The 13,115-nt window shown below is 42.6% G+C and overlaps 1 protein-coding gene and 1 long non-coding RNA gene across 7 annotated transcripts in view; one reads left to right on the forward strand and one right to left on the reverse strand.

Annotated features, from left to right (window-relative positions):
• The window catches only part of mst1 (macrophage stimulating 1), a 172,146-nt gene that overhangs the window by 107,146 nt on the left and 51,885 nt on the right, over positions 1–13,115 (forward strand). For all 6 annotated transcript variants that reach the window (XM_059944517.1, XM_059944522.1, XM_059944519.1 and 3 more), the window contains 4 exons: positions 700–820; positions 5,490–5,608; positions 10,664–10,832; positions 12,582–12,712. In XM_059944517.1, coding sequence (XP_059800500.1) covers positions 700–820; positions 5,490–5,608; positions 10,664–10,832; positions 12,582–12,712 — 540 coding nt within the window. The remainder of the gene's footprint in view (positions 1–699; positions 821–5,489; positions 5,609–10,663; positions 10,833–12,581; positions 12,713–13,115) is intronic.
• On the reverse strand, positions 10,035–12,699 carry LOC132377978 (uncharacterized). The gene is made up of 3 exons (XR_009506859.1): positions 12,570–12,699; positions 11,038–11,123; positions 10,035–10,200 (listed from the first exon to the last, which is right to left on the reverse strand). It is a non-coding gene; the product is annotated as an uncharacterized LOC132377978 (long non-coding RNA).

Consider the following 13,115-nt stretch of genomic DNA (forward strand, 5'->3'; position numbering starts at 1 on the left):
TCTCATTCAGAGGAGGCTTGATGCTCTAAACATTTTTACTTTGTTGCAGGAGCCTACAACTAGATGGGATAGGCTTAACGGTATGCTACTTAAGTTGGGGAGGAATTAGAGATTTTTTTTCAGAATCTGAAATTATCTCCTTCAGGCATCTGAAAAATTCAGATCCATATATTCAAGCCTGAAACGGATGTTTGGATGACAGGGTTATGGAATCAGTTAGACTACAGGTAAGGCCACAGGTCAGATAATCTATGATTTTATAGAGTGGTGGATGAAGAACGGGGGTCTTAAGCCCTGATCAAAATAAAAAGAAATTGCTGGAAGCATCCAGCAGATTAGGCAGCATCTTTGGACAAAGAGACAGAATCAATATTTCTCCTCAGTGACTCTATTGGAGACGAAAAGTGAAAAAAATCATGTTTAAATAACAGAATATGAAGGGTGGAGTGAGTAGAGGAACCATCCTATTACTTTTTCATTGCTCCATATTCCTGCTTCAATTATTCAATGATTCACATGGTGAGTCCCCTATCTTGTTGGGTGATAGGAAATGCAGGTCAAAGCAGAACCTTGATTGGAGACATCTGCTGTCTCTTTGCCAAGTCAGTGCAATGGGAATGATGAGAGGAAGGTCACAAGGAGGTTGCGTGAAGCTCCTAAATGAATGCTCATCAGCGTGTTTCTTGTTTTTCTGCTCAGATGTTTGTGTGACGTGCAACGGTGAGGATTATGCTGGCTTCATGGATCACACAGCAAGTGGACGAGAGTGTCAGCGCTGGGATCTCAATTATCCTCATGAACACAAGTACCAGCCAGAGAAGTGCGTGACACAAAGTTCAGATTCAAAACAAGAACATGATTATCACAGAGAAGTGTGGATATTATTGGATTCACCATCTTCAATCTATTGATCTACCACATACACAATGTATTGTGGAGGAACAGAGTGACTGGGGTCCACATTGATAAATTCCTCAAAGTTGCCTCACAAGTTGATAGGGTTTCTAAGATGCATATGGTGTGTTGGCCTTCGTTAGTTGGGGGATTGAGTTCAAAATCAGTGAGGTAATGTTGCAGCTCTATAAAATCCTGGGTTAGACCACATTTGGAATATTGTGTTCAGTTCTGGTCACCTCATTATAGAAAGCGTATAGAAACTTAGGAGATGATGCAGAGGAGATTTACCAGGAAGCTCTCTGGACTAGAGAGCATGTCTTATGAGGATATGTTGAATGAACTAGGGTTTTTCACTTTGTAGCAAAGGAGGATGAAAGGTGATTTTATAGAGCTGTACAAGATGATAAGAGGCACAGATTGAGTGGATAGTCAGAGACAATTTCCTTGAGTGGAAATGGCTAATAAGAGGGGACATAATTGTAAAGTGATTGGAGGAAAGTATGGGGGTTGTCAGAGGTAACTTTTTAGACAGAGAGTGGTGGGTGTGTGGAATGCCCTGCCAGGGTGGTGTAGAGGCAAATACATTCAAGGCACTTAAGAAACACTTAGGCACATGGATATTAGAAAAATGGAGGGTTATACAGGAGGGAAGAGTTAGATTGATCTTAGAATAGGTTAAAAGGTCGGCTCAACATCATGGGCCATAGGGCCTGTACTGTGCTGTAATGTTCTGTGTTTTAATCAATGTCAGGTTGCAATCAATATCCTTACATCCACTGATGCCATGGCCTATTTCCAAAGCTGTCTTGAAAAAGTGGCAGAAAGTGCAGTGGAGGGAGGGAGTCTAGTATCACCTTCTTTCCCTTCCTTATCAGACCCATGTTACCTTTGTTTGGACTTCAATTTTAGCTGATGTGTGCAAGGCAGCACACCATGGGATCTTGTCTTCTTCTAATGTTCTCACCTGGTACTGGAGTTTCCCAGCTGAGAATTGGTGCTTCCTCTACATGTTGTGAATCTCAACAGGATCTCTCTTGTATCTTATGTGATTGTTGATTCCAAGAAATGGTGATGGTTTTGTTGGTGTTGAAAGTTCAAGTAGAAGCTCTGCTTTCTATTGGAGCAGGGCCACTTAGGGCCAACTTCACCATCAATCACCTTCGGCTCACTGGTGGGAAGACTGGATACAAAGCAGAATCCTTCTTCTTCCAATGTGTCTGGCTATAGCCTCAATATTCTACACCAACCTGTGCTACATCTTCCATTCCCAACACTAATCATGAATGTAAGGTGATTGGTAGAAGGTGCAGTGAGCAGCAGGGAACTGGTAGGGTGTAGAATATTGCTGGAAAGGATTGTGGAGGATAATAAAGATATTAGCTACAGCATATTGTAAAGGTTGATGAACAGAGTTGAAGTACTTGATCCTGGTAAACAGCTGAACAGGCTTGTGAGGCTGAAAGACCTGTGATTGAGAGATGAGTTGTCATAGGAAACTTTAAGCAGTAGCCTTTCGAGTGACAATCCTTCCCTGACAAACTCATATTGGCAAACTACTGCACTGTTCAGATTTTAGAAACAGACAGTAGTGGGTAGTATTCTTACAGATCTGGTTTCCCTATCTGAGAAAGGATGCACCTGTAACAGAGTGCAGCAAACATTCACCTGATCCCAGGTTGAGGATTTCTTGTAATGAGAAGAGATTAGAGTTGTACTGTCTACAGTTTAGAAGATTATTTAATGTATCATTTGGAGTTGATCTCACTGAAATATTTTATGATCTTACTGAGTTGGACAGGCCATATGCAGCAATGATGGAGTATCTAGAATCAAGGGTCCCAATATCAAAATACCTCCTCCCTCACCACCATTCAGGGTCCTAAACCGTCCTTCCAGGTAAGGCGACACTTCACCTGTGAGTCTATTGGTGTCATCTACTGTATCTGGTGCTCCCCGTGTGGCCTCCTGAATATCGGTGAGACCTGACATAGATTGAGAGACCACTTCACCAAGCACTTACGCTCCATCTGCCAGAAAGAGTGGGATCTCCCAGTGGCCACCCATTTTAATTCCACCTCCCATTCCTATTCCGATATGTCCATCCACGGCCCTCACTGTCACGATGAGGCTACACTTGGGTTGGAGGAACAACACCTTATATTCCGTATGGGTAGCCTCCAACCTGATGGCATGAACATTGATTTCTCAAACTGCCGGTAATGCCCCCACCCTCCCTCCTTCACTATTTCCCATTCTCTTTTTCCTCTCTCACCTTATCTCCTTGCCCACCCATCACCTCCCTCTGGTGCTCCTACCCCTTTTTTTTCTTCCATGGCCTTCTGTCTCTTTCACCAACCAACTTCCCAGCTCTTTACTTCAACCTCCCCCTTCAGGTTTCACCATCACCTGGTGTTTCTCTCTCCTCTCCCCCACCTTTGAAATGTATTCCCTAGCTTTTTTCTCCAGTCCTGCGGAAAGGTTTTGGCCGGAAATGTCGACTGTACTCTTTTCCTAGATGCTGCCTGGCCTGCTGAGTTCCTCCAGCATTTTGTGTGTGTTGATCAAAATAAGTAGCTGCCATTCAGGGTGGAGATGAGAGACGATTCCTTCTCCCAGATGATGGTAGATCTTTGGATAGTCTCTGCATTCCAAAGACTATGGGGAGGGGTCGCAGAGTATATTCAGGACAGAAACAGATAGTTATTTGGATAATATAGGATTCAAAGAGGTATGTGATTAGTGCAGGAGGTGTGAGGTAAAAAATGATATTGGATGCTGGAGCAGTGTAAGGAGCTGACTAGTTCAACTACGTGTATTCCTTATGTTTTTAATGTTGAAGCATGTTCTCCATATTAGCCGCTTTATACTAGAGGACTGGTGCTACACAATTTATTATTAAGAGTTTTCTCTAACCCTGGAATTAACACATCATCCTACATGAGCAGTTAACTCTAGAACAGATTGGTATATTGGCTAGTCTAGAGTTTAGATTCATTGAGTTCTTTTGCAACAAAGACATTATTATCCAAGATGGCGGCACGATGCTGCTTGCTGCTGCCACTCCAGAGCTGATTATCTGTTATTTGTGAAGTGGGGGGCCGTGCGCAATCATAATCGATTGAAAACGGACGTGGGAGCATGGAGGAACATCTGGAAATCTCCAGGAAGACCTTCTTCGTTGCTGCTGCTGCTGTGAGGTCCAGGACTCTGCTGAGAAGAACAGGCCCCCAGTCCTTGGGGTCGCGTTGCCAATGGCCATTGGCGGGGCCGTCTTAATAAGCTCGGCAGAGGATGGTGCTCAGAGAAGCTGTGCCGGAGGGGATGGTCGTCATCTTAGAGGTTCGACGGACTCAGAGTCCACTGCGGTCAGGTTGCTTACGGTGTGTGCTGCGTCTGCGAGGCTGGGTTCGATGGAGCTTTCGTTGTGTGCTGCGTCTGCGAGGCTGAGTCAGGCGGCGCCCTGGAAGTCCACAGCGGGGGTATTCCCTTCTGCCGCCGGCGTGGGATGACGAGTCTGTTGGAACCCCGGGGACTTGTGGAAACTCTGTGGTGATTTCTTTTGAACTTCTAGTCCTTTAACATCTTTGGACTATTTTTACTGTGCCCATAGTCCGTTTTTTTTTAATCAATTATGCTAATGTATGAACTGTTGTAACTATATGTTGTAACTATGTGGTTTTGTGCAGGTCTTGTAGCTTTAGTTTTTGGTCTTGTTTGTCTGATGGATTTGGAGCTCCTTTCCGGGGAACGCGCTAGGACGGTAGTGCGATATTAATACACAGCAGCCTCTCCGGACTCTGGATTGGGGATTGCCAAACGTTATGTGGATTTTCTGGTGTAGTCTGTTTTGTGATATCATTCTGGGGGAACGTTGTCTCATTTTTTAACTGCATTGCATTTGTGGTTTCTAAATGACAATAAACTGAATCTGAATTATCTGTACAAGTCAATGGCCTGAATCTGTAGTTCCACTCCATATCAGCTGATGAAGGAGGCTAAGAGTTTACCTCATAGATACATAAAGTGATTAAAGGTATAAATATGTTAGGTGCTGTAAATGAAGTCTTTTTCCTGTAGTAGGGTTGTCAAAAGCAAGAGGGTGTTGGTTTGAGTTATGAGGAAGGATTTTCAAAGGGGTTCTGGGGAGAAAGTTTTCCATACAGAGAGTTGTTGATTTCTGGAGAAAGCTGCCAGAGGAGGTGGTAGGGGCAGATACAATGACAATATTTAAGGGGCATTTAGACAGGCACTTGGATAGACAAAGCATAGAAGGACACAATGAATGCAACAGGGACTAGTGTACAAAGGCAAAGTGGCTGGAATTCTGGGTTGTCCTCCTTGGTATCAGGATAGCTCCGACATTCATTAGAGTAACTTGCTTGTCCACCACATTAAGGAACAGTGCCAGGGAAAGGGCCACACAACAGGCTTTCAATGTGGACTGATTTCAAATCCAGGTAAAAGTCAAGCAGGTTAATCCTTCCATCCCAGCTCAAGTTTGCAGTAGTAGGGTTATGGTAAATCATCTCCTTGCAGCACAGATAGGATACAATTGGTAATATCTGTTATATCTCCTTTCTTGTTGATTTAAGGTATCCTGAAAAGAACTTGGATGACAATTACTGTCGGAATCCCGATGGCTCACCCTTACCCTGGTGTTATACGACTGATCCTGACGTGGAGCGTGAATACTGCAACATACGGAAGTGTAGTAAGTAACCTATAAGGAATTAGACTGATCAATCTATTTTTCTGATGGTGCTTATTCTTAATGGGTTAAAGATGGGGGTGTGGATGGGAAGTTTGGTGGGATGGAATGCAAAACCAGAAACCATTGGCCTTCAAGAAATTATTCTTAATATCTACTGAGTTCTAAACCCTTGTTAACTATAGAGGGCTTCCTTGCATGCCTGATCCATTCTGGCCCTGTGGCTCAGAAGTGTAGGGAACTGAAGATGATGGCAGCAGTTATAGGGGTCTCTATAGTCAGGGGGACAGATAGGCGATTCTGTAGATGCAAAAGGAAACATGGATGGTAGTTTGCCTCCCAGGTGCCAGGGTCTGAGATGTTTCTGAACATGTCTACAATATCCTGAAAAGGGAGGGTGAGCAGCCAGAAGCTGTAGTACATATTGGTACCAATGACATAGTATGAAAAAGGGAGGAAGTCCTGAAAACAGAATACAGGGAGGTAGGAAGGAAGCTGAGAAGCAGGACCTCAAGGGTAGTAATACCAGAATGGCTTCCTGTGCTACATGACAGTGAGGACAGGAATAGAATGGTATGTCAGATAAATGCATGGCTGAAGAATTGGAGCAGAGAGCAGGGATTCAAATTTTTGAATAATTGGGAACTCTTCTGGGGCAGGTGTGACATATACAAAAGGGATTAATTGCACTTAATCTGAGAGGGACCAATATTCTTGCAGGCAGATTTACTAGAGCTGTTGGGAGTGGTTTAACCTAATACAGCAGGGGCATGGGAACCAGCAGGTTTACAAGTAGATGATGGGTGTAACATGAATGTAAGGAAGGACAAGCCAATGATTGGGTACAAATGCAAATAGCAAAGAGTTAAGTTGTACCATAGAGGCAAAATTCAAAAGGGTGAAGAATGTAGGAATGAAGGTGCTGTATTTAAATGTGTGTAGCATTTGGAATAAGGTGGAGGAACTTGTGGCGCAATTAGAGATAGGTCGGTATGACGTTGTGGGCAACCCTGAGTCATGGCAGAAAGATGGCCAAAATTGGGAGCTTAACAACTTTGTATTGAAAGGACAGGCAGGAAGGCATAGATGGTGGTGTGGCTCTGTTGGTAAGAGATGGAATTACTTCTTTAGACAGAGGTGACACAGGGTCAGTGAATATTGAATATTTGTGGGTGGAGTTAAGAAATTGCAAGGGTAAAAAATCCATTATTGGAATCATACATAGGCCTCCAAATAGTAGCCAAAATGTGGGGTTGAGATTGCAAAGGGAGCTGGAAAGGGCATGTAATAAGGATATTGACACAATTGTAATGGGGGATTTCAAGATTGGGAAAATCAGGTTGGTGTTGGATTGCAAGAGAGGGGATTTATTGAATGCCTATGAGATAGCTTTTCAGAGTAGCTTGTGCTTGAGCCTACTCGGGGTAAGGCTATCTTAGATTGGGTGTTGCACAATAACCCAGATCTTATTAGGGAGCTTAATGTAAAGGCACCCTGAGAAGGCAGTGATCATAATATGATTGAATTCACACTGCAATTTGAGAGGAGAAGCATAACTCGCATGTATTTGTATTGCAATGGGATAAAGGGAATTACAGAGGCTTGAGAGGGGAGCTTGCCTAGGTGGATTGAATTGAACTGAATTGACTTTATTACTTACATCCTTCACGTACATGAGGAGTAAAAATCTTTACATTACGTCTCCATCTAAATGTGCAATTTATAGTCATTTGTACAACTTTGTAATACGTAAATAGTATGTACAACAGGACAGTCAATATAACATAGAAATACAATCAGTATGAATTAATCAGTCTTATGGCCTGGTGGAAGAAGCTGTCCTGGAGCCTGTTGGTCCTGGCTTTTATGCTGCAGTACCGTTTCCCAGATGGTGGCAGCTGGAACAGTTTGTAGTTGGGGTGACTCGGGTCCCCAATGATCCTTCTTTTCTCACACCTGTCATTGTAAATGTCCTGAATCACGGGAATTTCACATCTACAGATGCACTGGGCTGTCCACACCACTCTGCAGAGTCCTGCAATTAAGGCAGGTACAATTCCTATACCAGGCAGTGATGCAGCCAGTCAGGATGCTCTCAGTTGTACCCCAATAGAAAGTTCTTAGGATTTGGGGGCCTGTACAAAACTTCTTCAACCATCTGAGGTGAAAGAGGCGCTGTTCTGCCTTTATCACCACACAGCCTTTATGTACAGACCACGTGAGATCCTCGGTGATGTGGATGCCGAGGAACGTAAAGCTGATCACTCTCTCAACCCCAGATCCATTGATGTCAATAGGGGTTAGTCTGTCTCCACTCCTCCTGTAATCCACAACCAGCTCCTTTGTTTTTGTGACATTGAGGGAGAAGTTGTCTTCTGTGTCAGAGTGATGACTTCTTCTCTGTCGGCTCCCTCTTTATTATTTGAGATTAGGCCAATCAGTGTAATTTGTTACGTATCCTGTAACTGGATAGCTCACCAGCAAAGATACAGAGTCCGTTGGAGTCTGATGGCACTATTTTCGAACGTTTTATTCATAAAGGGGGCACAAAATTCAGGTTAAACCAAACATTCAGATACATATACATCGGCCAAACTCAATCTAAAGCGCGGGTATAGCAATAATCATCATTAAGAAATAATCTCGACTGTTGTCTAGGGGATAATATATTGTCTGTTGGGAATATAAAAGTCACTCAGAAGTCTGCAGCCTTCAGTCTTTTTGGGGAATCGCTGGGTTTCACGTTTTTCAGAGAGAGTGAGGAGAAACGACAAAACTTGCCCGGGTCTTTGACGAAGCAACTCCGTTGAATCAGGGGAGCGTTGTTTCCCTGTTATTAGTTCGAAGTCCTTCTCGGTATTATCAGCCACCCGCTCCCCAGGCAGAGAAGTTACGGAGCGCACGTGGCTTTTGACTGGCTTCCAGATATCACGGGAGCGTTGAGCGATCGAGTCCTTCTGGTGCGTCTCTCTCTGGGGTTCCGCCTTCTGCAGTCCCCTTTTATCTTGACTTGCAGAGTTGTAGATGTCCATCAAAGTAGGGTGATGCAATCCCCACCCCCACATTGCCCGAGGGTGTCCATATCCGTGGTAGCTGTCACGTAGCAGGGTCATGCCCTCAGCACAGGTGTCTCTAAGAGCCCTGGCCAGAACCATTACATTGTCTCTCATTTGCCTGGGTCCGAGACCGAATTAATAGTGCTCTTGCGATTCTCCGGAAGGAGGGGGCTGCTCCCGCCCCTTCGGCCCCTCAGAGCTGTGGTACATTCATAACAAATTTAATTAGCAGGTTGGAGTTATGAGTGGCGACACAGTCATGGGTAGGTAGGCCTCTGTTAATCTCAATAACTAGTCATGGATTAGTCGTTAGTCATGGATTTGCACCTTAGAAAGTTTCCAGGGTGCAAGCCTGGGTAAGGTGCAAGTCCCCTCTCCACACCACCGATGTTGTCCAAGGGAAGGGCATTAGGACCCATGCAGCTTGGCACCGAGGAATGTTGCAGAGCAATTTGTGGTTAAGTGCCTTGCTCAAGGAAACACACACAGCCTTAGCCAAAGCTCGAACACTTGGCCACGCGCCAACATGGGTATACAGGGAGTAAAGAGTAGGGGAGTCCAAAGACAAGGGGGCTTAGATTTAGGGTGAGAAGGGAAAGATTTAAAGGAGACATAAGGGGCAACTTTTTCCTGCAGAGCATGAGATTGTATGGAATAAGCTGCAGGAGGAAGTAGTTGAAGCAGGTACAATAGTATCATTTGAGAAGCACTTTGATAAGTACATGGAGGAAGAGGCCTGGAGGGATATGGGCCAAACACAGGAAATTGGGACTAGCTAGATGGATAACATAGTCTGCAGGAACTTGTTGGGCTGAAAGGTCTGTATCTGTACTGTATACTCCATGACGATGCCGACAATGCTAATCCCATCTGCTGGTATTAGGCCTGTATCTCACTATGGATATCAGCCAAAAATAAGCAATGGTTTTGGCAAGCCTAGTTTGTTGAGGTGCAGATGCAGAGCAAGGCTTTACTGAGGAAGAATTGTTTGGAGGTCAGAGAAGACAAGGTGAAAGTACAGATAGGGTGAAATTGGAAGAAAAGGTTGGTACTAAGATTTGCAGGGGAGCAGGAAAAAGCTAGTACCCAAGATTTCTTGAAGAAAGATAATCCTTAAAATTATCCAGGACTATTCTAAAAGTCTAAATTTTTTAATCAAAGTACATACATGTCACCATATACTACTTGAGATTCATTTTCTTGTAGGCATCTACAAGAAAATAAAGAAATACAATAGAATATATGAAAATTATACATAAAAAAGACAAATTGAGAAAATAAAAAAAACATGGAGAACATGAGTTGTAGAATCCTTGAAACTGAGCCTGACGGTTGTGGAATCAGTTCAGAGTGAGCTGAGTGACATTATCCATACCGGTTCAGGAGCTTGATGGTTGCAGGGTAATAACTGTTTCTGAATCTCGCAGTGTGGGTTCTAAAGCTTCTGTGCCTCCTACAAGGAGTAACAAGAAAAGAGCATGATGGATGATGTTTTCTTGTAGCAGCCTCCTTGTAAATGTGCTCAGTGATAGGGAGAGCCTGGGAAATAAATGAGATAACAATATTGGAGAATTGTGGGGGATAATCTGAAATAGGGTGACATCTGAGAACAGATTGAAATGATGATGAGTACAAAGAAGTGCACAATCAGGTACAAAAGAGGAAAGAGAAAACAAAGAACAAAAGAAATATAGAAACAGGAAGAGGAGTAGGTTAAATGACTTCTTCAGGGTGCTCCTAGGTTGAATAAGATAATGGACAATCTGATCTTGGCCTCAAATGAGCCAATCAGAAATCATGCGGTCGGGACAAACAGAACTTTATCAAATGAAGTGGCCTGAAGAAATAACTTGTATTTATTTAGTGTTTTACACATTCTAGGGGTACAAAAGCCAAATGATATGACATTTAAAGTTATAACATAGGACGTGAAAGGACAGTGAATTAAAATATTAGATAAAAATATATTTCTAATTTTTGTCCTTTTGTTTTGAATTCAAAGGTGAGACACACAAGCTGAAAGATGTGGAGATCACAAAAAGCTGTTTCAAACATCATGGAATAGGATACAGAGGGAGGGTGAACCAAACCACTTCAAGAACCCCCTGCCAGCGTTGGGATGCACAATTCCCACATGCACATGAATTCACACCAGAAAATTATCGGTGCAAGTATGTAATAATGCAGGCTTCAAGTGTTTAAAACTTGTTAATTAGAGAAAAAGCAGCAAATGATTTAAAATGTTTGTGATCCTTAATTACAAAAGTAATATATCGTGTAGATTTTGGAAGTTTGCATTAATAGCAGGGAATGTAAACCAGTCAGGCAGAATCAGCAGATGAATTTAACAATCTGAATTTAAATATTTTTGATTACCTGGGTTTGACTACAGAAATTGTAGAGGTTCTTGCTACAAAGGTTCAATTCTTCATGCCTGAGGACTGGAGGACTGTTAAAGTTTACTGTGATTTAAAAGGAAGAAAAATTAATCCAAGTAATCACAGCTTGTTAGGTTAACCCAGTTATTGGCATATTACTGAATCATTTCTGAGATTGTATGAACCAATTTAGAAAGCCACAGAATGACAATCGGCATGGATTTGTTAATGGAAATTTCTTAATAATACACAAGGAAGGTCAATAAAGCTAATGCATTTTTGAAGTCTATGTGGGTTTGCAGTAGGCTGTTGACAAGATCCCACATGAGTGGATGATTAAAAACAGGAGAGTGGTAAATTGAATCTGAACTTGGCTTGGTAGGCAGAAGCAGAGGGTATCGTTGAATGCTTCTGTAGACACAAGGCTGAGTGTTTGCTCCCTTATTTTTGGTTTAGTTATAAACTAAACTGGGAGCACTGTAAAAAATTTTGCAGATTGACAAATGGAATTCCATCCAATGAAGGTTGAGGCAATGCTTTTCATGTGGAGAAATGAAGTAATAAATTGGAGCATATTGAATGGTGATGAAGAGTAAAGAGGCTTTGAAGGACAAGGGTAGTGGGGCAATTCATTATTCTAGTTAAAGAAGCATGTGGGATGCTTTTCTTGTTTAGTCAAGGTATAGAATATAGCAGTAGGGTGGTTATGCTTGAACTAGTTTAGAAAAATGGGGGGGGGGGAATCTCATTGAAACATATCAAATAATGCAAGGCCTAGATAGAGTGGACATGGAAAGAATGTTTCCTAGAGTGAGGAGTCTAGGACTAAAGGGCACAGCATCAGAATAGAAGGACATCCCTTTAAAACAGAGATCAGGAAGAATTTCTTTAGCTAGGTGGTGAATCTGTGGAATTCATTGCCACAGGTGGCTGTGGGGCCAAGTCATTGGGTATATTTAAAGCGGAGGTTGATAAGTTCTTAATTAGTAAGGGCATCAAAGGTTATGGGGAGAAGACAGGAAAATAGGGTTGAGAGGGATAATAAATCGGTCATTGTGAAGAGTGGATAAGATGGGTTGTTTTCTTTGTAAAAGTGGACCTGAGGTGTATAAAGTTACAAGGAGCCTAGAAAGAAAAAAATATTGATAGAGGGGTCTAGAAACAGTGGGCATAAACCGAACACTGAGACAAAATTGCTGGGGAAAACTGGACATACGCGACTTCTGATTTAAACTTTTTGATAGAAACATTATTGGGTAACTGAACAAAACATTTATTACCTAGATGGGAAGAGGAGTCTGGAACTCACTGTTGGAAAGGATGACTGGAGAAAAGCTCTCAATACATTAAAACTTGGATGTGAACTTATAAAGTTGTGATCTGTGGGGTGCAGACAACATAATGGGAGGTGTGCTTAGGCTTGGTTGCTCTTTTTCAACTGGCATGGATACAATGGTTTGAATACCTCTTTCTGCACAGTAAATTTCCTTTAATTTTGTTGTGGGAAAGTTCCGTCCTAGTATATCCCACCTGTTGTTACAGAGGGCTACAGGAGAATTACTGTCGGAATCCTGATGGCTCAGAGGCCCCTTGGTGTTTCACAACTGATCCCAGAGTCAGGACGGCATTTTGTCTGCAGATCAAACGCTGTGAGGATGATATTGAACCTGAAGGTAAGATGAACAACATGCACAACATTGCCAACAGCAGTGAAACATTTATGGTCACTTATTGTGACAAAATCCTTGTGTTATTAGTGGGCCTTCGTAGGCAATTCACTCCTTACTTAATGTCCCCATTTCATTTTTTAGAGGAGACAATTTCTCCTCTGTACTTTCTTGAAGGAGCAAGTGCTGCCTCACTGCTGCTGCATTAGCAGAGGCATCTGAAAAAGCTGGGAATATTACAAAGTAGAGAATGAAGACCTAACAGAGAGAAATGTGCCTTCAAGGGGAAATCCTTACACGTTTACTGAGAACATACTGAAACTTTCTATACTGACTTAGTGTTCTTTTTCTTTTAAAGTTAGTGCAGATTCTTTATCAGGAACTGCATTCACGCAATCAATCTCTGTAC

The sequence above is a fragment of the Hypanus sabinus genome, chromosome 19 (genome assembly GCF_030144855.1).
Source record: "Hypanus sabinus isolate sHypSab1 chromosome 19, sHypSab1.hap1, whole genome shotgun sequence".
NCBI lineage: Eukaryota > Metazoa > Chordata > Chondrichthyes > Myliobatiformes > Dasyatidae > Hypanus > Hypanus sabinus.